This window comes from Lepidochelys kempii, chromosome 10 (assembly GCF_965140265.1).
Source record: "Lepidochelys kempii isolate rLepKem1 chromosome 10, rLepKem1.hap2, whole genome shotgun sequence".
In the NCBI taxonomy this organism is placed as follows: domain Eukaryota; kingdom Metazoa; phylum Chordata; order Testudines; family Cheloniidae; genus Lepidochelys; species Lepidochelys kempii.
In genome coordinates, this window is record NC_133265.1 from 9,322,503 (window position 1) to 9,349,128 (window position 26,626).

General features: G+C 43.5%; 1 protein-coding gene across 2 annotated transcripts in view; it reads left to right on the top strand.

Moving 5' to 3' along the window:
* RNF216 (ring finger protein 216) overlaps positions 1–26,626 on the top strand; it is a 120,740-nt gene that overhangs the window by 13,076 nt on the left and 81,038 nt on the right. The window contains exons 2-5 of one of the 2 annotated variants that reach the window (XM_073361904.1): positions 14,654–14,779; positions 16,017–16,150; positions 19,625–20,494; positions 23,824–23,900. In XM_073361904.1, coding sequence (XP_073218005.1) covers positions 14,713–14,779; positions 16,017–16,150; positions 19,625–20,494; positions 23,824–23,900 — 1,148 coding nt within the window. In that variant the 5' untranslated portion in view covers positions 14,654–14,712. The remainder of the gene's footprint in view (positions 1–14,653; positions 14,780–16,016; positions 16,151–19,624; positions 20,495–23,823; positions 23,901–26,626) is intronic. The other variant, XM_073361905.1, reaches the window with a different exon arrangement.

Genomic DNA, 26,626 nt, shown 5'->3' on the forward strand with positions numbered 1-26,626 from the left:
AACCCACCATTGGCTTGCTACATTGGAGATATTAACTGAACGGCAAGTTATATTTCCAAACCTTTCTTTTGTGGTAAGAGTATTTGTAAGAGTTTCCCTAAAAGGGGAGGAACGATTACACCCACACTGTTGGCCTCCCCTTTTGGTCTTTATCCAGTACCCATCAGCCCACTGTGTAATAACACAGGAGCTTTTTCCCACAGGACGCCCATAGTGATCAGATTGGTTTCAGGTAAAACATAACACTCCCTCAGTGAGTACTGCAACTGAATACTCCTGGTCCTGATAGGTGGCTTGCTGTAAAGAGGTCTTATTCCAGAATGGCGAGTCTGTTCTTTCCTGCTCTTTGGTGGTGGCTAATTCTGCTAGGGTCAAGGGCAGCATGTCAAGAGGCATTCCCGTTTTGTGGGGACAGTGGAATTGGAGCACATACCCAGCAATCAGTCTGGTTTGTTAAATTAGCAACATGGTGCGCAAGCGAAACAAAGGAGTTATGCTCCCAATATGCACAATTTGGAAATACCAATACAGAGAGTAACAGTGTTACCCAATTAATTATCACCAGAGTCTTTCCAACCCAGGGTCTCCAGTACCTGGGTGGGCCCATTTTAGCATTAAGGTGCCCACTATTTGTGTCTTTTAAACAGTAGCTTTAGCCCGAGATCGTCACTAGATGAGGAGTCAGCAGGTTGGACGGTCCACTGTTCTGCTGACGAGGGGACGGGTACTGCCTTCAGACGAGAGTGATGGATTCAGTTCTTGTGTCCCTTGATCTTTGCCGCTGTATGGGAGATCAGCAGGACGGTATAGGGTCCTTTCCACTTTTCCTGGAGAGGCTCATCTTTCCAGGTGTGAAGAAGCACAGAGTCACTGGGCTGTAAGGAGTGGACGGGAGAGTCCAAGGGGAGAGGCTGGGAATCCTTGGTATACCTGTGAAGAGACAAGAGAACAGCAGACAGGGAACACATATACTGTGACAAAAAAACATTACCCAACTCCCATTCCCCTGACAGAACCGGGGTGCCATTCATAGGCCATGCTCTTCCAAACATAATTTCAAAGGGACTGAGCCCTAATCTACCCTTTAAGAGAACGCGGATACGGAGTAGGACGAGGGGCAAAGCATCAGGCCATCGCAGTGAGGGTTCTTGGCACACTTTCGAGAGATGCCGTTTAAGGGTCTGATTGGTACGCTCCACTACCCCACTGGCTTGCGGTCTCCAGGGCGTATGGAGTTTCCAGGGGATCTGTAAGGCATGTGAGATGCTTTGGATGATTTTTGATGTGAAGTGTGTCCCGTTGTCAAATTCCATCCACAGGGGGAGTCCAAAGCGAGGAATGATCTCCTTAACAAACTTGAGGGCCACTGTTCTGGCAGTGCAGTTACGGCATGGGAAGGCTTCTGGCCATCCGCTGAACCGATCCACTATGACAAGGAGATATTTGAACTCTTGGGTCCGGGGAAACTCAGTAAAGTCTATTTGCCACGCTTGTCCAGGGCCCGGAGTGGGTTCTAGGGCAGCTGATGGCACAGGATGTCCCGGTCGGGGGTTATTCTTTTGGCAGACTAAGCAGTCCGCTTGTACCTGGGCAGCCAGGGGTCGGAGTCCGGAAGTGATAAAATATTTTCCCATTAGTTGGATAAGTGCTTCCCTGCCAGCATGAGTGGTTTGATGTAGTTTCTGCAGCATTGGCTGGATTAGGCCCTTTGGTAAGAGGACCTTCCCTTCAGGGGAATGGAGCCATCCCTTCTTTTCCCTGAGACTGAGTTTGTCAGTTAGCTGTCTCTCCTCCCCAGAGTCCTGAGGGGTTGGAAGCTCCCCTACTGATGGGATAAGGGCATGCATATGGGCGTTCTCAGTCTGAGGGGATGGCAGGGTGGCAGCATGCTTAGCCTCTCTATCTGCTCGGGCATTACCTCTGGCCACATCTTGATCCTCCCTTTGATGGGCTTTACAATGTACCACCGCCACTTCCGAGGGGAGTTGTACAGCTTCTAGGAGCCGGAGGATTTGGGGCCCATACTTGACTGGGGAGCCTTGGGCTGTCAGCATTCCCCTTTGCTTCCATAGGCCAGCATGAGCATGCAGCACACCAAAAGCATACTTTGAATCAGTAAAAATGTTGACCCGCTTTCCTTTTGACAGTTCAAGCACACGGGTCAGGGCTATTAGTTCGGCAAGCTGGGCAGAGGTCCCAGCAGCAAACCTTCAGCTTCCACAGTGTCATGGAGCGTCACAACAGCATAACCCGCCCTCCTTTGCCCATCTGTTACGGTACTGCTACCATCAGTGTACCACTCATAATCTGTATTTGGGAGGGGTACATCCTTTAAATCCGGACGGCTGGAGTACTGGACATCTATGATCTCTGAACAGTCATGTTTCTGTTCCTCTGTTTCTGACAAGAGAGTGGCTGGGTTAAGGGAGGGGCAAGGCTGTAGGGTGACTTCAGAGTTCTCTAACAGCTTAGCCTGGTACCGAGCAATCGGAGCCTGGGTGAGCCAAAGCCCTCCCTTTGCATCCAGTAAGGCTCCGACCGTATGGGGAGTATAGATTTGCATAACCCCTCCCAATGTTAGCTTCTCCGCTTCCTCAAGCACTAGGGCAGTAGCTGCAACCGCCCGTAAACATGCCGGCCAACCCTTTGCAACCTGATCCAATTGCTTAGAAAAATAAGCCACGGGTTGTCTCCATGCTCATAACAGCTGTGTGAGCACTCCGAGGGCCACCCCCCTTCGTTCATGTACATACAACTGAAACGGCTTAGAGAGATCCGGCAGGTCCAGAGCTGGGGCTTCCATCAATTTTCTTTTCAGGATTTTAAATGCCCTATCAGCCTCTGGGGTCCAATAGAAGGGGTCATGATCCGCTCCTTTTACACAGTCGTACAGGGGTTTAGCCCACAGTCCAAACTCTGGGATCCATATCCTGCAAAAGCCTGCCATACCCAGAAATGCCCTGAGCCGCTTACAATTATTTGGAGAGGAACTTGACAGATTCCTTTTTTTTTTTTTTTCGCTTGAACGCTGACGCTCCCCTTGCCTTAGCTGTAACCTGATTCCTCTCCACCTCAGACAACTGGGTTCTCAGGAGGATATTACAGTCGTCGGCTTGTGACTACTGAGGCACCCCTCAAAGACTGAAATAAACCTGCTTGCGTTCGTTGAGAATTCCCCAGCCTGTGTTTTAAAAGCTGCTAAGTCTATTGGATTGAATGGCACATGGGTGTAAACTTGCATAGTGGTAGCCTGACGTCCGTCTGCCCCTGGGCAATCCACAACAGTCTCGGTAAGCAAAGGATAGAGTCCCACCGAGGGGGCAATCTCTGTAACCCGAGGCATCCTACCCTTATACGGTGGGGGTGTGGGGGCCGAAGGGGACACCAGCTCTGCCATTACAGTGGGGGTGGGGGTCTGGGGACTAACATTAGCTACTACCGAACCAGTCGGAGTCAAATTACAACTTTGCAGAATTACAGCTCTGTTTTATTTTTTAAAGCCATAAACGGTTGTGCGTACAAATATTCATTCCATTTACCCATTCACTGACAAAACAAAACTAATTGGAGGATCGTGTTGTAATTAATTGACCCTCCTGGTGGCCACCACTCCTGGTCCTCTAGTTGATATTGAGGCCAGTCACCTGTACAGAATCGTTTTAATTGGCTCTTAGTCATTGGATCCGCACCAAATACCTTCCAGTTTGCTAGAATGCACTCTAGGGGCGTACACCATGCCCTAACCCCTGAGCTCTGTCCCTGTCCCATACCTACACGGTAACTCTGGGCGTCCCCAGGTTCCAACAGAGCATACAATCCGGATTTTAAAAGGTTCCTACCTTATCCAAGGGACCGGTTCTTCATCGTGGCCTGCAGCTGCTCCTCCCCCATGTCTAAGGGACCGGTTCTTCACCGCCGTCCACAACTGCTTCTCCACTATATGAATGCGTTGCACAGTTGTGCCCTCCGGGGTCGATCAAATCGCGTCTCCTCCGAGGCCACCGATGAACTCACCAGTGCGTGCTGGGCGTCGGTTCTCACCGCAATCCTCGACCTCCAGGAGGGGTCCGGGCAAGGCTAAATTGCAGCCTCGTCGCCCACCCAGGGACGCCAAAAGCTGTTGCCGGCACCCAGTGCCAAGAGGCTAAACAACAGCTGAAGTTGGTTTGTTACCCGGTGTGCTACACCCAATAATCACAACGGGGTGGAGAAGCAGAAAAGTTTATTTGAAGCTTCAAAAAGGTACAGGGAGATTTGAATCTCAAATCCTCTACACAAAGCAGGAAGTTACACAGGCTTTTATACATCCTTTTTCCCAGCATACTTATCCAATAGCAAGCTGCCCCAAGTATCCATATAGCTAGCCAATCCAGTTCCCAGCTAGTTCTCTGGTTCTCTGTATCATTTGTTAAACTATACATAAAGCTGCTTTATTCAGCATTGTTCTTCCATATCTCCCCTGTTTGGCTTTGCTTAGTTTCAGGCAGTCTGACTCTGCAACATATTGTTGCAGATTCTCAGCATAAGTGCTGTGTGTGCCTCCAGGCGGGGGGGCCAAGGACACCTGGGCCTAGTGCGAGGGGGCTTCATCGACACTCGTGGTCTTCCACCCCCTCGAGTTACCTAGTGGCCATGCCCCAGTGTCCCCAACACTCTCAAACAAAAACAAGGCCTCAAATTGCAGTAACCATGTCAAGGTTCCTCCCCCACTCTGAACTCTAGGGTACAGATGTGGGGACCTGCATGAAAAACCTCCTAAGCTTATCTTTACCAGCTTAGGTCAAAATTTCCCCAAGGTACAAAATATTCCACCCGTTGTCCTTGGATTGGCCGCTACCACCACCAAACTAATACTGGTTACTGGGGAAGAGCTGTTTGGACGCGTCTTTCCCCCCAAAGTGCTTCCCAAAACCTTGCACCCCACTTCCTGGACAAGGTTTGGTAAAAAGCCTTACCAGTTTGCCTAGGTGACTACAGACCCAGACCCTTGGATCTTAAGAACAATGAACAATCCTCCCAACACTTGCACCCCTCCTTCCCTGGGAAATGTTGGATAAAAAGCCTCACCAATTTGCATAGGTGACCACAGACCCAAACCCTTGGATCTGAGAACAATGAAAAAGCATTCAGTTTTCTTACAAGAAGACTTTTAATAAAAATAGAAGTAAATAGAAATAAAGAAATCCCCCCTGTAAAATCAGGATGGTAGATATCTTACAGGGTAATTAGATTCAAAAACATAGAGAACCCCTCTAGGCAAAAACTTAAGTTACAAAAAAGATACACAGACAGAAATAGTTATTCTATTCAGCACAATTCTTTTCTCAGCCATTTAAAGAAATCATAATCTAACACATACCTAGCTAGATTACTTACTAAAAGTTCTAAGTTTCAGAGTAACAGCCGTGTTAGTCTGTATTCGCAAAAAGAAAAGGAGTACTTGTGGCACCTTAGAGACTAACCAATTTATTTGAGCATGAGCTTTCGTGAGCTACAGCTCACTTCCATTCCTGGTCTATCCCTGGCAGAAACCAGCATATAGACAGACACACAGACCCTTTGTTTCTCTCCCTCCTCCCAGCTTTTGAAAGTATCTTGTCTCCTCATTGGTCATTTTGGTCAGGTGCCAGCGAGGTTACCTTTAGCTTCTTAACCCTTTACAGGTGAGAGGAGCTTTCCCCTGGTCAGGAGGGATTTCAAAGGGGTTTACTCTTCCCTTTATATTTATGACACCATTCCTCTAGCCAGTCATCTTTCAGGGCTCACTTTGGCATTATAGGCTGAGTGACCAAGGTTCCCTCATCCTTGGAGCTGAGCATACTGCTTTTCCAACATAGGACTCTCCTCTTCAGCTGTCCAGAGTAACTAGACAATACAAAACCTCACCACAAGGGCATTAGTCTGATTTGACTCACCTTGTTTGGAAAGCCTTTGTTTGAGGATAGGTCCATCAGGGACGCAACCCCATGCTCCAGGTGTCCCTAATAGCTAGAAGCTAGGACCGGATGATGGGATTGATCCCTTTATAATTGCCCTCTTCTGTTCGTTCCTTCTGAAGCAGCTAGCACTGGCCACTGTCAGATGACAGGATATGGGCTAGCTGGACCATTGGTCTGACCCAGTTTGGCCCTTCTTATGAACCTTCTAGTACTTGAATTTGACAAGTGGTAACAGAGGAAGTAACTTTAAAGGCACAGTCAACTTTGAAATGTAGATGGTTTCAAAATGAGTTAAAAGTAGTATTAGATACACCTGCCTCTGAGTCCTCTTGCCAATATTTGTGACTTGATAATTACTTTCCAACTTTTTAAAATGTCGCTCTTCTTTATCCCCCCACCCCACCCCAGTTGATATGTGGAAAACCCCACACAAATAGCAAAAACTGTCCCTCCAGGAAAATTGGCTATTCATAGTGCTCTCTGAGGAACATTCAGTTTACTTTTTTGCTAATCTTTAAACTATAGTGGTCATAGATGTTACTAGTAACAAAAGTGAATGGAGAGAACACCCTGGAGAAATATGGTTAAATGATGGTGGTCATAAAAGAGGCATTGTTTTAGTGGTAAAAAGGGTATAAACTATGATAGCACTATCTATTATTATTATTTTAAATGCAGTAAGCTATGCTGCAGCTGGAAACAAAGTGGCCTCGCCAGCGAAAGTCTTTGTCCACACATTCATAACTTCTAGAGCCATGGTTCTCAACCAGGGGTACGTAGAGGTCTTCCATGGGGTACATCAACTTAGCTAGATATTTTCCTAGTTTTACAACAGACTACATAAAAAGCACTAGCGAAGTCAGTACAAACTAAAATTTCATACAATGGCTTGTTTATACGGCTCTATAAACACTACACTGAAAAGTAAGTACAATATTTATATTCCAATTGATTTATTTTATAATTTTATGGTAAAAATGAGAAAGTGAGCAATTTTTCAGTAATAGTGTGCTGAGACACTTCTTTTTTGTATTTTTATGTCTGATTTTGTAAGCAAGTAATTTTTAAGTGAGGTGAAACTTGGGGTTACACAAGACAAACCAGACTCCTGAAAGGGGTACAGTAGTCTGGAAAGGTTGAGAGGCACTGTTCTAGAGCAGTGGTCTCCAAACTTTTTTGATCGCGCACCCCCAGGGAAAAAATGATGGAAGGACTGCCACCAGCGTGCTGCCAGCGCTTCTCCTGCCACGCACTCCCAGGGGTCGTCTTGCACACCCCACTTTGGAGACCACTCTTCTAGAGGACAGGACAGTGTTTACTCAACTGGAGCCAGTGTTCTCATCGTATTTCCCCCCACCCCCCCAGTGCGTCTGCTGTCCTTTGACCTTGGCGCAAGTGTAATACATAAATACAGAACATTAAATGACACTTTTAAAGACAACTATTATAAAAAATAACTAAGCAGAGTTCCCCTCTAAATTCTTGTGCCATCTGAACATATCCATCCCAACACAAACAAGGAGAGGCTGAGAAGTACTTGGGGAGGGCACTTTGCGTTCTGTCCCTTGCACGCAGAATTTCTTTGGGTTGTTGTTCTTGGAATTTCCTTTTTTTTTTTTTTTAATTCAACTTAAGTCACCACTGCACATTCCTGCTATTTTTCATAAGGGTTTTTGATAGTCCTCGGAAGTTCCAGTACATCAATGATCTCAACATATTCAGTACACTAGAGTAGCTTCTTCAGCTTTTCGCTGCAATTGGGACAGCAGGAGGCTTTGCAAATCATGATGTCCTTAGGCATGGGCCATGACTGGAAAGTACACCTATGAGTCTAGAAGTAAGTAGAGGGATACTGCCAACTTGAAGTCTAGTAGGTATAAAAAATTAAAAGTAGTTTTAGGTACTACACCTGTTAAAGTGCCCTACCAGTCTTTGTGGTTTTACAATCACACTGTTCTATGAATTTTTCTCCCTTATTGCAGTGTGAAAGACCCACACACAGAGTAGTGGATGCTGACTATACATTTCTGTCAAATAGGCAGAGTAAAGAAGCAGAAATAGAGAGAAATAACTCTTTAATCTCATCTTGGTTAAGTAAGAAGGGTAGGGGAGCTTCAATGTGATTCCATTTTTTTGTTTATGGTGTTCCTTTAATATACTGTAAGCTGCTCACAGAGGCTACAAAATCGTGGTACAAACTGTGTATCATCCTCCCAAAGATTGTTAGCCTAAAGGGAGTGAAATATAAATCCCAGTTCAATCTTCTCCTGTGTTGGTGGAAGTACAGGGACAGAATAGCTTGTCTGCCATATTTCTGTGTATTTCTTCTCCATTTTTTGGACAGGTTTAATCCTTTTGTTAGTATCCTTTGAATGGACCGTATTGGAATTGTGGTGGTGATTAGTCTGGTTATAAGTAGGTTTATACTTCCCTTGTAACTAAAGTCCTACAAATGAGGATGTAGTGTAACTTTTTTTTTCATCTTTTTTGCTCATTTTCTTTACTATTCATGCAGTGAAAGACCATGTTCATTCAGTGTAAAACTGTAGGGTTCTTTGATCTTTGTTGCCTATCGAATTGTTTCCAGCCTGGCACTACAAACTCATATCAATTTCTTATTCATGCCACTTGGTGGAACTTGTCCATGCTTATAGGTTCTTGAAACAAACCCTTATTAGGATATTAATGAATGTCTTGTTCTGGGTGAAAGTCTGTTTTTACCTTTTTTAGAGTGATTCATCTTTGGCTTTTTGATCACTGCCCTTCAGGAAAAGAAAAGTGGTAAGATGGAAGGAGTTGGCACTGCACTGAGTCTGGCCTTTACTCATGAAGTTGTTTCGATGGTACATGGCAGTCAAATTCAGAATGCCATCCATTACATTTTTTTTTTTTCAAAGCTCCTTCATTTTCTGGGTATATGTGCACATGTCATTCTACTGTAGGGGAGGGCAGGTTTGTCTCCTTTAAATTTGTTTGAGATACGATCTGTCTATGTATCTGCTTGCCATTACTCCTCAGGATGTTAAAAACTTGTCCACTCTAAGTGGTTTTTTTTCTTGTGAAGTAATTGGAAGAGTTTTCCCTCTGGGTGAAACAGCTGGTTATGGAGAATAAAATCCTGGTTTCTTAGTTTTTTGCCTTGAGCAGTAATTTTCTGATGTGGACACCAATGTTTTAGTTCCCAGCATGACGAGTCATGTTGCGGAGGAGGGAACAGGACTAGCTAAATTGTTATGGACCAATTTGGATGGGGTTTGGAAGGAGAAGTTCTCTGAAAGTTCTTCTGCACTAAAGCATATTGCCAATATTGTTGCAACCCCTAGCATACCTGTAAAACACCACACATGCACACACAGGCGCTTGCAGTTGTTTGGCCTTCCTCTGAGCAAAACTGATTACTGTGACATGCATTACTCAGTGCAGTGTCACTGGGGGCTTTTTTGCAGTGATTGTGTAGATAGCAAATGCTAATGGCGCAATGACAATGGTGCAATTAGTCCTCCCTATGCAGTCCCAAAATTCTCCTGCCTACCTTTTGGTGAGAGTTTTGACAGCTTGTGCATGGCTTGTCACCTGACAAGCCACTTTCCTGTTAGCTGCATGCAGGCTCTGAAAGCAGCCAAGGTTGGGTAATTGCAAAAATCCACGGGTCCTGCATTGCTATCAGAGAATACTGTGCAGGGCCTTCTTACACTGTGTGCCTCTCTAGCTAAAATAGATGCACTACATTATTGCAATTTGCTTTAATCAGTTGCATCGGTGCAAGGTGAAATGAAGCAACTTGTAATGTAATGCTGACAATGGCTCATCTTAATTAATTAGCCTCTTACAGTTTGTATGGCAACTTCCACCTTCTCTGTATATATATGTGACTTCTTACTATATGTTCCATTCTATATGAATGTATATATATGACTTCTTACTATATGTTCCATTCTATGCAGCCGATGAAGTGGGTTGTAGCCCACGAAAGCTTATGCTCTAAGAAATGTGTTCGTCTCTAAGGTGCCACAAGTACTCTTGTTCTTTTTGTAATGTAGACAAGACCTTAAACACAAGAATATTTATATTAAATATTGACAACTGGCAGCCTAGGGGCTGGTTAATTTTAGGTCCTGTCTACAGAAAATGACACAATGCTGTCTTTGTTAAAAAGATAATCGTCACAGTAAGGGCTATTTTCCTCAGTAGTGCCAGCAGTTAATGTCAGAGGAGTCCTCAGTAGGTTATTAATTATGCCCTGTGTGCAACATTAACTCTTGCATGTTGCAAAGAGAACTATTAACTTTCTTTATTTGATATTGGGTTCAGTTTCTTAAACTGGGGTGTTCTGCCTGGTGTAGTGGGTCTGGGTGTGGTTGACTGTGCCAGTAAGGAAAAACTGCTCTATTTTCCTAGAGCATTGACTCTCACTGCTGGTGCTGTAAATTTGTATTGAGCAACATCCTTGCTCTACTGATCTGAAAACACTTCTTTCAACACTCAATCATGCTTATTTGTCTACAGTCATGGGCTTTGCAGCCGTGTATTTGCACACTGCCCTGTAGCTAAGGCTTGTTTTCCTAGCTGGGAGTTAGCAGAGTCTCTAGTGCTGAGATTCAATATGTGCTTTAGACTTTGTGAAGTTCATTCTTCGTTTTGCCTCTGTATTTCTTATGCAGATGATAAAGGTGACTAGTTGTTTGGATATACTTTAACTGTTTCCTTCCTCTTTCTGTAGCTGCTGCCGTTACTGCAGTTTGTCTACAGTAGTAAAGTAGAATCCTAGGGACTGAAATGTACCACTTTTCAAATGACTGGCAGATAGGGTCTTTGTATAGCAAGTTCTCAGCTGTGTTCCTTCTGCCCTGCATAAGAATGCATACTTCATGTCTGTAATATAGATCACTTTTCCATCCTCACAGTGGGCAATTAACTCTTACATCAAAAAGGAACCCTTTTTACCTACAGGACAACTTTGGGCTCCGAGCTCCTATTAAAATATACGTATTTGAAGTTGGGAGTTTGGGGAACTGGGAGTGGGAAGGACAGGAGTTGTTAGGTGGTGTGATAACCCCGCTATTGTCTAGTATGTAAAATACAAACTTGCAGTGTGCCATCTTCTGTTCATTCTGGTGATGGGGTTTTGAGGTGTGGGGGGAGCATCTGTTTGTACTGGTGCATGATGGGAGTAGACACATAGCACATGTGACTTTCAAAGCATCTAGAGACCTAGAGTGTCTTGGGTGGTTCCTGTGCAGAAGAGCTGTTCTAATTTATACTCTTACAGGCCCTGTTTAACTTCTGTGTCAGCTTAATTAAATGTGTCTAAACGTCATAAACTTCTCCTATGACAAGTTTGAACTCCTCAAAGCAAGGTGTTTCAGACTTGTGGTTTTTTTTAAAAAAAAAAAAAAAAGCACCAGCCCACCACCACCTCCTTGCCCCACTGTGTATAGTCACCTAACTTAGACTCTAAGGCAGTGGTTCTCAGCTAGGGTACATGTACCCCTTGAGGTACACAGAGGTCTTCCAGGGGGTACACCAACTCATCTAGATATTTGCCTAGTTTTACAACAGGCTACATAAAAAGCACTAGCAAAGTCAGTACAAACTAAAATTTCCTACAGACAATGACTTGTTTATACAGCACTATATGCTGAAATGTAAATACAATACTTATATTCCAATTGATTTATTCTATAAATATGACAAAAATGACAGTGAACAATTTTTCAGTACTAGTGTGCTGTGACACTTTTTTTTTGTATTTTTATGTCTGATTTTGTAAGCAAGGAATTAAGTGAGGTGCAACTTGAGGGTACGCAAGACAAATCAGACTCCTGAAAGGGGTACAGTAGTCTGGAAAGGTTGAGTGCCATTGCTCTCAGGTAATTTGGTTTGCTTCCCTGCCACTTTGTCTTCGACATTTCCTCTCCCTCCTGCAACTGAAATAGCCATGGACTGTCACAAAAAGCAAGATGGAAATCTCTTTGTCATGGTGTTGTAGCGTCGTTGGTCCCAGGATATTAGAGAGGCTGTATGGGTGAGGCAATCTTGTATTGAACCAACTTCTGTTGAGCTAACCAGATCTCTTCTTTAGTTGATTCAGTAAAAATTACCACCGTATCCATCTTGTTTCTCTAAGATGAAAATCTGTTGTTTATGCTGGAATGGCTTCTGGAATCTTCCTTTGAGTTCATAGTCCAGATTCTCTTTTGTGCTGGAATAGTCAGTTGGGTGCCATCTTGCACATTTCTCACATTCAGATGTGAGAAACTTCATCAGGGTGAGAAACTAATCCAAGCCAAAATCCTCTGCCTTATAAAGGAATCTAATCTCTTGTAGAGAGTAAAGCATGATCTGAGGGCATTTGCCAGGTGTTAAGAACAAAGTCTGTGAAAGACAACGAGTTCCCGGGATTCCTTCACTTGCCTGTTTGCAGTGTTGGTGTGGGTGTGCCATGGACGGGGGAATAATACGTATTTGCATTCTGTATGTTCACTGCCAGGGAAAGTGTAGTGCACAGTACCGTGATACATACCTGAAAGCTCCAGCTAGATGAATGAAGTGTCAATTTGGGATTTCATTGTGTGTTCTCAAACAGTTTAAAGATTCATAGAAAATCAAGATGAAAAACTGTTCTACCAGTAGATAAAATTGCTCCTGAGTTCAACTTCTGCATAATTCTAGTTCACTGCTTTCTTCATAGTACAGATACCATCTCTTATTGGCTCTAGAAAAAAACTGTGATATGGCTTGCTTCATAAAGTACGGATAGTGGTGATGGGGTTTATCAACTGATAACAGTGCCATTATTTCAATTGCTACAGTTTTGTCCAGTTACCAGCCTACACAAATAGTTAGTGTCTTCTACCAGCAGATGGCAGCAGAAAACCCCACCTGATAGTCTGTGTCATTCTTTGGTTTACCTCTGAAGACTGAGAATGGCATTTCTGGTAGTGTAAGTCTAGAGTTTTTCCTTTAGGGATCCTAAAATGAGCTACCCATCTCTCCCACCAGGCTCTGGTAGTTTAAAGCCAGTTTGTCACTTTCTCCATAGCATCTCATGCCTCCTTGATCTCATCTGCTTTCAGTCACTTTAGCCTGTTCCTCAGAATAAAAGAAAACTGGACCATGTCCTGTTTTGAGGAGCATTGAGAATTTTCTGCCAAAGACTGGGTGTGGGTGTGCACGTGGGAGGGTTGGCCAAGCAGCGCCTGGAGGACCCCAGAGATGCTTAGTCTGTATCAGGAAGAGCTATTCAGATAAGTGTATGAAGACTTTGTCCTCTACGTCTGAGTCCTTCTCTGTGAAGCATGTGTGCGCTTCTACTCTGCATCTATAATTAAGGCTAAGGCTTTGTTTCGGTTACTTTTAGTAAAAGTCACAGACAGGTCACAGTCAACAAACAAAAATTCACGGAAGACGTGACCTGTTAGTGACTCTTGCTGTTCTGTGATTTCCTCTGTCACCGTGGTGGCTGGCAGATGTGCCCCCCCCCCCGCCCAGGGCAGCTAGGAGCTGTGGGGTACCCATATTTCCCAAAGAGAAAAAGGGAGACCCCAGCCACTCCTTGAGGAGTCCCCCTCTATTCCCCCCCCCATGCGAGGCTGTCTCCCATCCCTGGAACCCTGAGGGGGAGCCCCTTCAGGAGACTGTCACCTGTTAGTGGAACCCTGCCAGGGCCCCGCTGCCTGCCAGCTTGAGTCCCACAGTTCCTGGGGCTGAAGCAGAGAATTTCACGGAGGTCTTGAAGTCACGGATTCAGTGATTTCCATGACATAAACGTAGCCTTATCTGTAATGCACCCATGTGAGCATCTTTACAAACTCCTAGAACAGATTCAGTGGTGTAACACAGTCTCTCCCTAGAGAGGCTCTGCGGAAGCTATTTTCTGTGGTTTCTCCTGTCCTTTGTTTTGCCGATGGGTGGTGGTGTTTGAAATCCTACTTCCCCATTGTTCTTTTCCAGGTCAGAAGAGTGGCAGCTTCTTACTCGTCTAGTTTTCTTTCCTATCAAGTCTTTCTATACTGGAATAGGCATTCCATCTGTTGAATGACTTGTGATCTTGGCTGAAAACTAGGAATAAAGGAGAGATTTAATTGTTATCTGAGTTTCCTGGCTTGTTTGCCAGAACACTAAAATTAAACCAAGTTTAAATGATTCCTTTCTTTGGATGACATTTAAAATAACTAGGCCTTTGGCTTCAAGAATGGCCCTCTCAGTGCAGTGGTAGAAACAATAAATCTGAGAAGCAGATCCCATCAGTGAATTAAAGACTGTAGATGAGGCTGTTTCAAAATTAGGTGAAGTGTAATGGTGAGGTCTGCCTTTAAAATGGCCAGAGATACTACCTGTCTTAGTTCTGACTAGTACAGTAAATATCAAACACTGATTCTCTCCAGTGAAGGGCCACCTTTACCTTTTGCTTGACTCTAGTAGCTTCCAAAAAAATCACCTTTGCACCTCAAGTGGCTTGTTTTTTCTTTGCTTAATATGATCACCGTGTCACAGGCTTAGCTCCCTTAAAATGTGTGTGCTTGGCTTTTCCTGAAGTAATTTTGCATTTCTAGAACCTGCAATGGAAAAAATCCAACTGAGCACAGTTGCAGTAGGGTCTTGGAACACAATTGTTCCTGAACTGAAATTAGTCCGTGTGTGGTGTGGGCTCTGAAGAGAGAACAAGATGGGACCATCTGTGTGTTCACTCCCATTTCTGTCTTGTTTTTCAGGTCCTGAGGTTGTGATTGCCATGCTCAGGTATTGATGCTCATATGCACAACTGTTTAAAATGGCAGAGGGAGGTGGCAACGAAGAGGTAATTCACTTGAACAGTTTCCGTAGCCACAGTGGGAAAGGTAAGTAACTTCACATGCACTTGCAAAGTCCCTAGATCGAACACTAGTGCTTGCAAGCAGTAAACCTCTGAAAGCTGTGAGAGTAATACCTAAGATGTTAGCATGCTTTGCTGCACCAAATCACATACTCAATTGGTTGCCAAGAAGTGTGAATTTCTCCTTCTCCCGTTCCACTTTCTTCAGGCAGTTTGCTAAACTCCTGGAAATAGCCGCTCAGAATAGAGCTACTTTCACAAATCTTTGAGAGGCTAGTAGCGCAGCCTACCTTTTAAGGGTCTCCTGGCATGGAGGCTGGCTTTGCATTCATGTCCTAATAGACTATGTAAGTTGGCATTTGTTCCTTCACAGGTGGAGTTTAAAATACTGGTGTCTTTGTGTATTTGGAGATAAAGGGATAAATCTGTTCTCTGTAGGCAAGTGATGGGCTGTCATGGCAGTTTTTTGTTGTACTGGATTACTGAAGGTTGAACCAAAATCTTGAGTATCAAATCCATGCTTTGCCTCTGGGATAAGAGAAACCATAAATCTCTGGATGAAAAGTTTGTTCAAGGTTCCAGTAACTCTGTTTATTTTCTGTGTTCTTATTTCATTCTTGGAAAGAGCCTTTTAAGATAGGGACACCACTTCCTGGCAGAATACACTTTTGTCTGGAGTAGTAGATTTCCTAAAGCCGGTGATCCTACCTCATTCACTCAGACTCCTGCTAGGTCATTCTTTGCTTTCATAAGCAAATGAATGACACTTGGATCCCTTTCCCTCCTCCAGCACCTGCTCAAATGATCAATCAAATGAACAGCCTTTAAGATGTTGACCGTGCTGGAGCCTCCTGTATGCAGTGCCTCCTATCCCATTCCTTGTGGAAATGAATTGAAGAAGCTGAGCACTGAGACTAGAGTATCTATTAGCACTTGCAGCAGCCTGTGCTGCTATACCATTCCTAAACCAACTCCTGCTGGAATCTGAGATGAGGATTTGCGCAGCACTAAAGAATAAACTTATTTTTTACATATGCTTCTGTTTGAGGTGTCTTCTGCTGTTGTCTGCACTTGTATAGATTTCCTTACGTTAGTATGCTGACTGGTAAGGATTCTAACAATGAATTTGAGATCCTTTCCCCATTATAGCATTGCAAACTTTAGGACTTCTATTTTTATTTTAAGATTGAAATTGTAGGATCTAAATGTTTGAGCTGCTGCAAACCTTTAGCAAATAGATAATGTTATCTGCCTTACTGCAGAGTGGATAAACAGGAGAGATGAAGGACTTATCACCATATCGGACTCCTCAGATGAAGAATTGCCTTTGTTGCTAGATACGCCAGTTCAGCAGCGGCAGGAGGAAGACGACGACGATGTAGTCATCCTGGTGGAGGTGATTTTCATATGTTGTACACATTACCACATTATTCTTTGCCTCTCTGAATAATCTATTGTGCAGGTGAATAACATGCTCCTTCAGAGCTCACAGTGACCACTGTGGTAGCTTATTCAGCAGGAGCACCTGAGCTTAGTGTTAGCTGATGGCTGCATTGGCAACTTTTTGGGATCTCAGCTCCTCCATCTTATTTGGGTAAAGTGAGGTTAACAAAACCATGCTGCTTAAGACAGGTGGTGTAGCCAACAAAGATTACAGCTCCCAGCATATAATGATTTTTCTCTTAATCCAAGAAGATGGAGTACTGTATACTGGGATGTGTAGGGCTGCTCCATATTTAAAATGAGGGTGGTCGTGGACTTTGCTTGATTTATGGGCATGTCAGCCACTTCTGCAGTCAAGAGCACAAAATTCTTGCCCACTGCTTTCAGTAAACTTCTGGACTTGCATTTAGCCATCTGGCATGTCTCAGTAATCAAATCTGAGCGTTAAGAACCAGAATGTCCTGACCGCTGACACATAAGGGAACCTGTGGTAAACTGACTCTGTGTTTCCAGCCTTCTTAAGAGAAAAGCAGTGTAAGGTAAGTGTGCAATGACTGTTTTTGGCTTTAATCTTTAACATGAAAAGGATCAAGCAATGCCATATGGTCTTAAATTTAACCATTTCCGTGTAGTATACCAGTGCCCTGGTTTGATGCCTACATATTATACTTTGGGGGCATATGCTCCTGGCACAATGTTGAATGCATTGCATTCTTGACTTCAGTTTTGTATGCAATAAGCTTTTGCCAAGGCATGCAATTGTGGGGCTATTGACTACTGCTTTCCTCTAACACCTTTCTTTTCCTCTCCATATGCACTGCTTTGGGTCTTGGGCCGGCACCTCTTTCTTGGGATGGAAAGGAGCATTTTTTTCACTCTGACTGCATTTGGGATGCAGTCGCCAGTGTGTTAACCATAATTGCTTTAGCAGGTCTCATCTAGACTCAGACTCTGCAATTCTAGTCCCTCTGGGGCAACAACAGTGGTGATTAGTGATCAAGGTATATTTTTTTATTTAGAACAAAAACATTTAAGAGAAACATCTTAAAAATAGTAAATCAGCCTAAACATAATGCTTGCTTACCACTCCCTGGATCTGGGAAGGCCCAATTCCTTAGATTCCTCCATGGAGCCTGTCTCCCTAGACGACTCCTGACAAGTGCCCTTACCTTCTCAGGAATCCACTTTTAAATGTTTGAATCCCTTTGAGCTGGTAGGTTCCAGCATTACAAAACAAGGTTTACAGTTGGAGACAAGATACAACATCTCTGAAGTTAACAGTTGGTGCCACATTGTCTTTCTAGTATGTGCCTAGGTGTTCTGATCTGGGAAGGCATTGTTTTTCTTTCCTCTTTTGTTCTTCCCCCACAGCTCCAATATAAGTTAAAGGAGTGCATTCACATAGGAAAGCCTCGTAACCCAGAACACACAATCTTCCCTTGCTGACCTGGTCTCACACAGTGTTAATAAAATTATTATAGTTCATTGCTTCCCAGCTCCACTTTTGCCACACCACCTTGCCAACATTTTCTCTCTAGTTTCTTGGAGGTGGTTATCTTTCCTTGGGGGCGACGGTCAATACAAAAATATCTCCGAGGTTGCTCTCAGTACTGTTGCTGTGGAGAGGTGAAGTCCAAGAGCATTGTCACCCTGAATTCTCCTGACTAAGCAACCCAAGGGTTTGGTACAGTTTAGGGACACAGGTTGTCAGGTGTACTACAAAAGGGATCCATGCTTTCTCCATGTCAGAGGGGACAACTAAGTTGTAAGTGGATCTCTTGAGATGATTGGATACTTAGTGTATCATGGTATGTTCATTGTTTTTCTCTAAATAAGCAGAAGCATAGTACTTGAAGACAATGTAAACAGAGTTTTACAGTTAACCAAAGCAGCTCTGTGGCCAAACTTTTTACCTTGTTGTACTCTTAACTTGGATCCTGAATTCTGGATTTTAAGTGAACTAAAATGACTTAAATACCTTACTCTCAACTCTTTAACAGAATATGTATAGATCTCTTTCAGTATCACTCCTCCTACTCTTCTGTTTCTCTTTCCTCCAATCCTTGTCAATTTACTCTGCCCAGGGTGCAAAATTAACCACTTCCTGCCTCCTCCCACTTGCATCTGAGTACATTCCTCCACTGGCCCCTAACACATGCATCTGGCTCTTGGTGTCACACAAACCCTGTTCTTCAAATTTCTTAAAAGTCTCTTCTGTGACAGGCTTATGAACTGTACTTTTCCACTGAATGTAATGTTAGTGTAGGAAAAAGTATAACCACTGAGTGGGCATTAACACCACCACCACATTACCCTGTTGCTGTAACTCTTGTCTGTCCGTCACCTTCCCTCGTAATGTCTTGTATCCTAAATATGCACAAGTTCCCTGTGATATGGAGCTTGTCTCATATCTCTAAAATGCAAGACACACTTATGGCACATGGTGCCATAACCTGATTTTTGGAGTTCTATCCCTGCAAGACTTAATGAGTCCTCAGAGGCAGACATCAGCTCCCTACACTTTTTTGACAGTTAATGTTGCAAGAAAACACAGGACTTGAACCAGACTGCCAGACTGGGTTCTAATGGGTTACAAAACCTTTTGGTTTATCTAAAAATACTTCTAAATATGCTTTTTGATGATCTGGTGCATAATACATTCTCAGATTTTAGTTACATTTTTCTAAAGCTGCAGAAATACACATGTGATATTCAGGCAAAGCATATTCTACCTTATAACATTATTTCTCACCTGCACTTGTCGTCATACAGAACAAGTTCAAAAACTGCAACTTACTTAGATTGTTCTAAAAAGCATATTTCACCTTCAAGCTATTTTAAAAAATCCTATAAGTTGTCCAGTTTTTTTCCCATTAAAGCAACTACAGGTGTCTAGCAAAACCGATTTCTTAACAGAGTGCCCATTACATTCCAGTGTTTGAAAAACATAGGAATGGCTCTTCAGCCTCGATTCATGGGTTACAAACCTCAGTCTGCCAGAAGCAGAAACAGTGGCTGGGACTAGCGCATGAATTCTGGTTCCTGCTGCCTGTTAAGTGAATTGGTGAACTGAGGTGTGGTTATCAAACTGGTCAGAGTTCCCACTTCTTATTTTAATGGTGGGCGGCGCAGAGTGATAGGAGTCCATTCAAATCATGTGTACTTAGTTTGCCCAGACATCTTTTACTATTAGTTTTGGTCAGAGTTAAAATACAGTTGAACTATGTTACGAGAAAATCATGAAATATAGGGTAGGGCAAGTTGCCTGTAATGAGTATTTGAGCTCTTATCCTACTGCTTGCTAAACATCTTACTTCCCCTGCCTCAGGCCAGAGTTTTAGTTGGATGCACAGGTCATCTAGACAGACTTCTCCATGACATATGCAAAATGGAGTGCTCCCACTATTCAGTTTTCTTTTCTTTTTAGACCCCAAAACAGCAGGTTCTGCGTCCCAATGTCATCAGATCCGCTGCGAAGTGGCAAGGTGTGAACCAGCTGGGAGAAGTATCTAAGGGTGACATGGCATTGAAGAGCTTACATCTGCAAGAGGGGATTCGGCCTTTTGTGGTGTGCCAGAGAACCCATTGTAACCACATGGGGGAGAATGGTGCAGGGCCAAGCAGAGACAAGAATGGAAACCATGCCTCACAGCTGCCTGGACCCTCTGAACACTGTAGGCACAGGGTTGAAAGAGGGGGTGATTCAGAGCCTGGGCCAAGTGTGGTTCAAGCAATAAAGACAAGTCCAAGTCCCAGTGGTGAAAGGGAAATAATCAACCTGGAGGAAGCTGGCTTCCTACCTAAATGGGAGGAAAATCTGGAAGTACAGGACCAGGAGGATGAAGACCTGGATCAACACCTCTTACAAAACCTCAGAGGAGCAATTGCTGCTGCAGCAGCTGCAAGCAGACAGGCCACCAGAGACAACAGTCGGTTGGATCATCCTTATTTCCAGCCTGTAGACAATGAGCCACGTACTGTAGCAAGCTGTTGTGCTCCGCAGCAAGGGCAGCCTGAAGCAGAACTGGGATCTTTGCTAAGGGCATACCGGGAGGAGAACCCTGGGCCAGCCTTTCCCAGACCTGAACCACAACAGGATGGGATTCCAGGCCCAGCTTCTCCTCAACCAGCTCATCCACCAGAGGAAATGAGAGGCCAGTGGGCAGCAATAGACAATGAACAGCCAGGCCCAGCCTTCCCTGCACAGGGATCACATGAGCCTGGCTCTGGTAACGTTCCAGAGCAAGGAGCTGCTGGGCAGGATGAAGACCTCACTGCCCTGCTCATCAAAGAAACAGTAAGTATTCTGTGTGCTGTGTTAGCTGAGGAAGTCACCACATTCACTTGCCCACACTGTGCATTTATAGCCTTTAAAAATGATTGGGATTTTTGACAGAACAAGTCCTGATACAGCACTTCACGAGTTCAAAGCACAGCTCCCATTGATTTCAGTTGCAACTGTGAGTGCCTGTTACCTTGTCAAATCAGACCCCAGGGTCTCAAGTTGGACACCCAGAAAATGAACACACAATTAGTGACCACTTGTGAAAAGTTAGGCAAAAGTCATTTAAACTGAATATATCTCAAGGAACTCTGTGGCAGTGGCAGGGATTGAATTCAGTTCTCCAGGGTAGCATTCATCTATCCTTACCATGAGACCCTCCTGCCTCGTTCACTACATGTTTTTTGACTTCAGCAACAAATGAATCTAGGGTCCTACAGACATGTCTCCTTTACTACACAGCCCTGATTCATCTTCAGAGCAGTTTCATTCTGTGCACTGAATGAAGCAGAGGACCTGTGGAAATAATAGTATGTGATCCTGCAATTATAGACTGCATTATAATGCATAAAACAAAGGGGCTGAATTAAGGTTGCCTGAGCAACCTTAATTATAGCATTTCCTAACGTCTGAGTGCCTGAGTTGGCATCCTTAATACTGTTCTTTTTAATATAGAGTTGTTGAGTGTAACTTCCTAAATTTTTTAAAAAGCCATCTGAAAAACAAATTCCATCATGTGGCATCATATTGACATTCACATGGGTCATCAGCAGGATTGACACCTTTAGATCCATCTCACTTGAGCCAAAAGAGTAAATGATAGCAGTAGAAGGTTGTCATCCTCTATGTGGACTAGCACTAGAAGTGGATGAGACTCTTTGCCAGTAGCTTTCACAGATGTCTGACAGCAGAGGAATGGTGAGACTTGGGAATCTTGGGTTCTGTTCCCAGTTCTGAAGGAGTGTGTTCTCTAGTGGGCACAGATTCTCCTGCTCATTTCCCTCAAGTTTGACTCCCTTCCTTCTCCCCCATCCTCTTTGCCCTGTCCCAGTCCTGCCTTCTTGTCCCAATCTCCTTGCCCAGCCAATCCTAGTCTCACCTCTCCAGACTTCCCATCCCACTCCCAGTCTCCTTGCACAGCTGTTTCCAGATTTCCCTCCCCATCCCCTGCCACATCCAGCTCCTGTCTCCTCTGCATTCAAATTAGGCAACTTTCTCCTCCATCCTGCCTAGGCTAAGCTGGAGGGGTGAGGGTGTCATTCAGAGCACAGGAGATACAGGCTTCCTGTGCTCATTTCTGATGCCTCATTCTGGTCCAGCCTGCAGCCCCCCAGATCTGCAATTGTAGGGGAAGTCCTGCCCACATGCAAACTGGAGCATGCCTAGTGCAGACAGATTATTTGGGAATTTTACCTGTGAAGCTCTAGCAAGTGCCTAATGAGCATGTGCAAACTGACTCCTCCTCCTAATTCTCCCAACCCCCCCAAAAACTTATTATTTGGCCAAATTTGGATGGATTTTCATGGGGATGGAAAAAGGCGCAAAGGTCACCCCCTGCCAGATTTCAGTTTCCTGCTCCAAAGCATGGAGGTTCCAGGGGTTTTGAAACAAAATGTCACCAGAAATCTTTTAACATGGGCAAAATGTATTTTTCCCTAGCGTCATTTTGGGGATGCTGAGCCATTCTGGCTGAAATTTTCCAAAACACTTAGCCAGAGGCAGACGCTTGGCATGTAAATTTCATTGCAAACAGTTTTACAAAGTTTCATAAGCAACTGAAAACAGGGTCATACAATGGGGAAGGAGTGTCAGGTAACTTTAGGAAAAGGTGGGGCTGGTAAGACTGCCTATAATAAGAACATAAAATCATGACCCTAACTTGATAGTGGAAAACCATCCTTTGTTTATAGCTTTATATTCCTTACCCCACCCTTTTTCTGTGTTGTCTTCTCTGATTGTAAGCCCTTCAGGACAGTTATGGTCTTCTACTTCATGTGTACAATGCCTAGTGGAATGGAGCGGTCATCTAAGCTGTGCAACAATAACAGATTGTGCTACAATCTGGAGGCAGAAATACTCCTTATCCCCTGGCATATTTTAATCTCTCCTCATATGGAGGCTGTTCTGTAACCGTAATCACTTTTGTTGCCCTTCTCTGTACCGTTTCCAATTCTAATATATCTTTTTTGAGATGAGGTGAACATAAGAACCGCCACACTGGGTCAGACAGAAGCTCCATCTAGCCCAATATTCTGTCTTCCGACAGTGGCCGATGCCAGGTGCCCTAGAGGGAATGAACAGAACAGGGAATCATCAAGAAATCCATCCCCTGTTGCCCATTCCCAGCTTCCAGCAAACCAGAACTGCATGCATTACTCAGGGTCTGAGCGTACCATGGATTTATATAGTGGCATTATGATATTATCTGTCTTATCTATCCATTTCCTAATAGTTTCTAACATTGTTAGCTTTTTTTGACTGCTGCTTCACATTGAGTTTCAGAGAACTATTCACAATGACCTCAAGATCTATCTTGAGTGGTAACAGCTAATTTAAACCCCATCATTTTGTATATATAGTTGGGATTCTGTTTTTCCATGTGCATTACTTTACATTTATCAACACTGAATTTCTTCTTCCATTTTGTTGCCCAGTCAGTCACACGGTTTTGTGAGATCCCTTTGTGCTTCTTCACAGTTCCCTTTGGGCTTAACTTTGGATATGACATAAAGTTGACTTTTGTTCTTGAACTACTATGGTTTTTTACAGTCTTGCAAGTCAAAATGCTGTACATGATCAGGTTTACTCTCCCTATCCCTTCAGGGATAGGGTGGTGCCTTTTGTAAGGAGAATGCTGGAAAAACTTTGTACAAAAACTATAAGAAATGTTCGGTCTTCTCAGTTCTGGTTTATCTTAGCACTGACAGACACCTGGGTGCTTGGAGTGCACTCCTTTTACTGATTGTGTTTCAGGGCGTTGCGTGTCTTAGCAGAAAAGATTAAACTACTTAGGACAGGAAACTGTTAAACAATAGCTACACTTGCTTCATAGAGCCTTCCTTCAGTACCACCCTCCAGTGTGTCCAAGGGTAGCTGGCCTAACTTCTTGTGAAAAGGGATGGGTGGGTGTGGTGAGTAGATAGTGAATGCGGGAACCTAAACTCTATAGTTGCCACTCTCCAGGCTGGTTAAGCTTAAATTTTCTCATAGAAGATGCTCTGGCACCTGAAGGAGGGGACAAGCTAGCTAAGTTATATATGTTCTATTCCTACTGATATTGATGCTATGTTTTTTCTATTACTTTAATTTCCAATATAACAAACCTCTTGCTTTTCCCACCATAGGAAGCAAGATTCCCAGATGTGAGGAAAGAGTATGTTGAGGAATTAATTCACATCAAGAACTGTTATGACCTAAATGTGTAAGTACAGAGCGGAGAGTCCGAGCTTCTCACATAGCAGTAAATTGGTTAATGGAACTGTTTGTTCATGAAATAACAAATAAGTTGGCTACAGTCATACATTTGTTGTCCTGACCCTAGTCATATTGCTTCAAAATGTGCCGGGGAGGAAGTCTGCATTGCCATGAGTGTCTAGAAGCACAGATCCTTCCTTAATCGTAACAGAACCCTTCTTGAAAACAAAGCCTCCCCCACTCCTGGCATTGTCCCTGCTCAGCAAAACCGGCTGCCATTACGTTCTAGCTCCACCAACCTTATTCTTGGTAATATGAAAAATATTCTGCCTTCAGCTTTTCTATTCATTCAAGTCTTTCTGTGTCACAGCTAGAGTTGTTTAATTGCTAACAAACTTCTAGAAAAATGCAGGTAGGTATCTCGGCTGCAGTAAAGCACAGAGATGACTTTTTTTGTAAAGCATTGCTCAAAGGAGGCTGAATTATTCCAGAACGCCTAAAGCTCTCTCGCTACGGTAGAAATACCCCTTCAGGTACAAGTAGCGCTTAAAATAATACTTTTCTGGGTTCTTGGCAAAATTGAGTAGTATGTTGGTACCTTGTATCATCTCACTTTTGGAATGTTCTTAGTATCACAAAGTTAAAAAGTCTTATTAGGTCATGCAGGGTTGTGCTCTGCAAAATGTTTTTCTAGGACATTATTCAGCCTGGTTTTGAATGTCCTGGCACAGAGGCTTCCATTCCTTCCCTTGGGAAATACTCCGCAGCCTACAGGATCTCATGTTCAGGAAGATGTTTCGTTACGTTCCCTCAAGCTGGTAGTTCCTTAAATATATTCCATTGCTTCTAAATAGACATTTAGATAGTTTCTTTCCATCCTTCATGTTTACACCCTTAATATTTACAGACTGTCCTGATGTATTACTAGCATTCCTCCCCCTGTTGCTTTAAAAACGCCAGTGGATGGGCTTGGCTTTCCTTTGCCTATCTGATTTGAAAAGAGTTTCCTGTTTGTTCCTGCGCTCCAGCTTGTGACAAACTGGACGTGTACTCCTTATAAAGCTGACACTATGTCCTGGACTCGCCACCTGATGCTTTGATGCGGTTTTCCGTAACGCTGCAGTGGCATGTCCTATTAGATTTTTCTCTAAATATTTTCTATATACATGACACAACTAACATGTCCTGGGTTGATAGCGTTAACTTCATAAATATCAGTTGCTGGTAGCCTAGAACTTGAGCAAAACGTTGGCAAGTAAAACCAGTCCGAGGATTGTTAAATTATTTTGCCAGTTGCATTGGTGGCTCCAGAAAAATTATTCTATGTTAAACACTGTATTTGAGATCTCTCTTGATCACCGTAGGATCAAAATGCCACTGAACACTGAGTAAAGAACAATGTACTTCATTAACGCAGCACCACCCTCTTCCTCGTTTCCTTGCTGAAATCTTGACAACTAGGCAGTTGAGGAGTCTAATGTCTTGGTATCAGCAGAACTGGATAAGTTGCAGGATTTTGAAAGAAGAGAAAGTGGCTCCAAGTATTTTCCTTCATCAGCATGGGTCTGTAGCGTAGAGCCTATCAGTATGGCCTGAAGATGCCCTTTCACAGTCTAAAACATGTTAAAACTGATTAGTAAGCAAAGCAAAAATTGAAAATAATGGTCAGTAGCTGGAGTGTTCACAATCTTTTATATGAGGATAGTTCTTGCCTGGCTAAACAAGACAATTAATTGAACAATATCAGGATGCATGAATCTACAAGTTATGTGGAACCATAATTAGGACAGTCAGCAATGAACCTAGGATGTTCAATACATAATGGTCCTAGAATTCCAAGTCTGCCACAATAGCTGTGCTTTAAGATCTCTCCACCAGAGACAAGAGTTTGGGACTTTGGCTTCCCTAATAGAAGCCACTAATTTCTCACTTTCCTATCCATGCTTTGAAGCATCCTTTCCCCATCAGTCTCCTATCATTGAGTCAAATTACCCATATTATCCTGCAAGGGTTCAATAGAGTTAAACTCCAATTTTAGCTTATAGGACCCTATTGATCTAGGACAAATGAGGTCAGTGGGTGTTTATCCAGTAAGCACTCAAAAATATCTGCTCTGTAGTGCATGGGTGACTGACGGGTCAAGAAAGGCTTCTTGCCTGTATTTTTATTCCTTTTAATAAGCTATCTTTTGGGTTGTCATCACATCTTTTGTGTTGGAATAAGTAGGTCAGAGCACTGATCAGCCTTACTTGCAAGAGCACTTTCATCTCAATGGCATGTCAAGCTGAAATGTAATAAATAAGAGGGGCCAGATTTGGGCTGTGACAAGGCTCTTCATGGGCTTGATGTCCTTTGGTGCAGGTACACTACAGCATGCTCACTGCATAGAGGGGCCCATTTAGCTAATTGTTAGGCATATTGAAGGTTAACTTCCCTGAAAATTCTAGGCACCCAAATGACAGACTAATTAAAATGTAAACTGATTGTTCCACAATTAAAATTGTTACATTTCAGCTGCTCTGGCTTGAGCTCCGTGAAATTTCCATTTCACTGGACATCAGCAGTTTTTAAAAAAATGGCAAGTGCTGTCAAATGTATACAATGCCGTGGCATGAAGCTGTTTTCTAAGACGGACATATTAAAAAATGTCCTCTGACATACAAAATAAAATGTAAACATCCCACTTAGCAGGGTACCATATATCGTAAATTTTCATTTGCGGACACTTTTGAT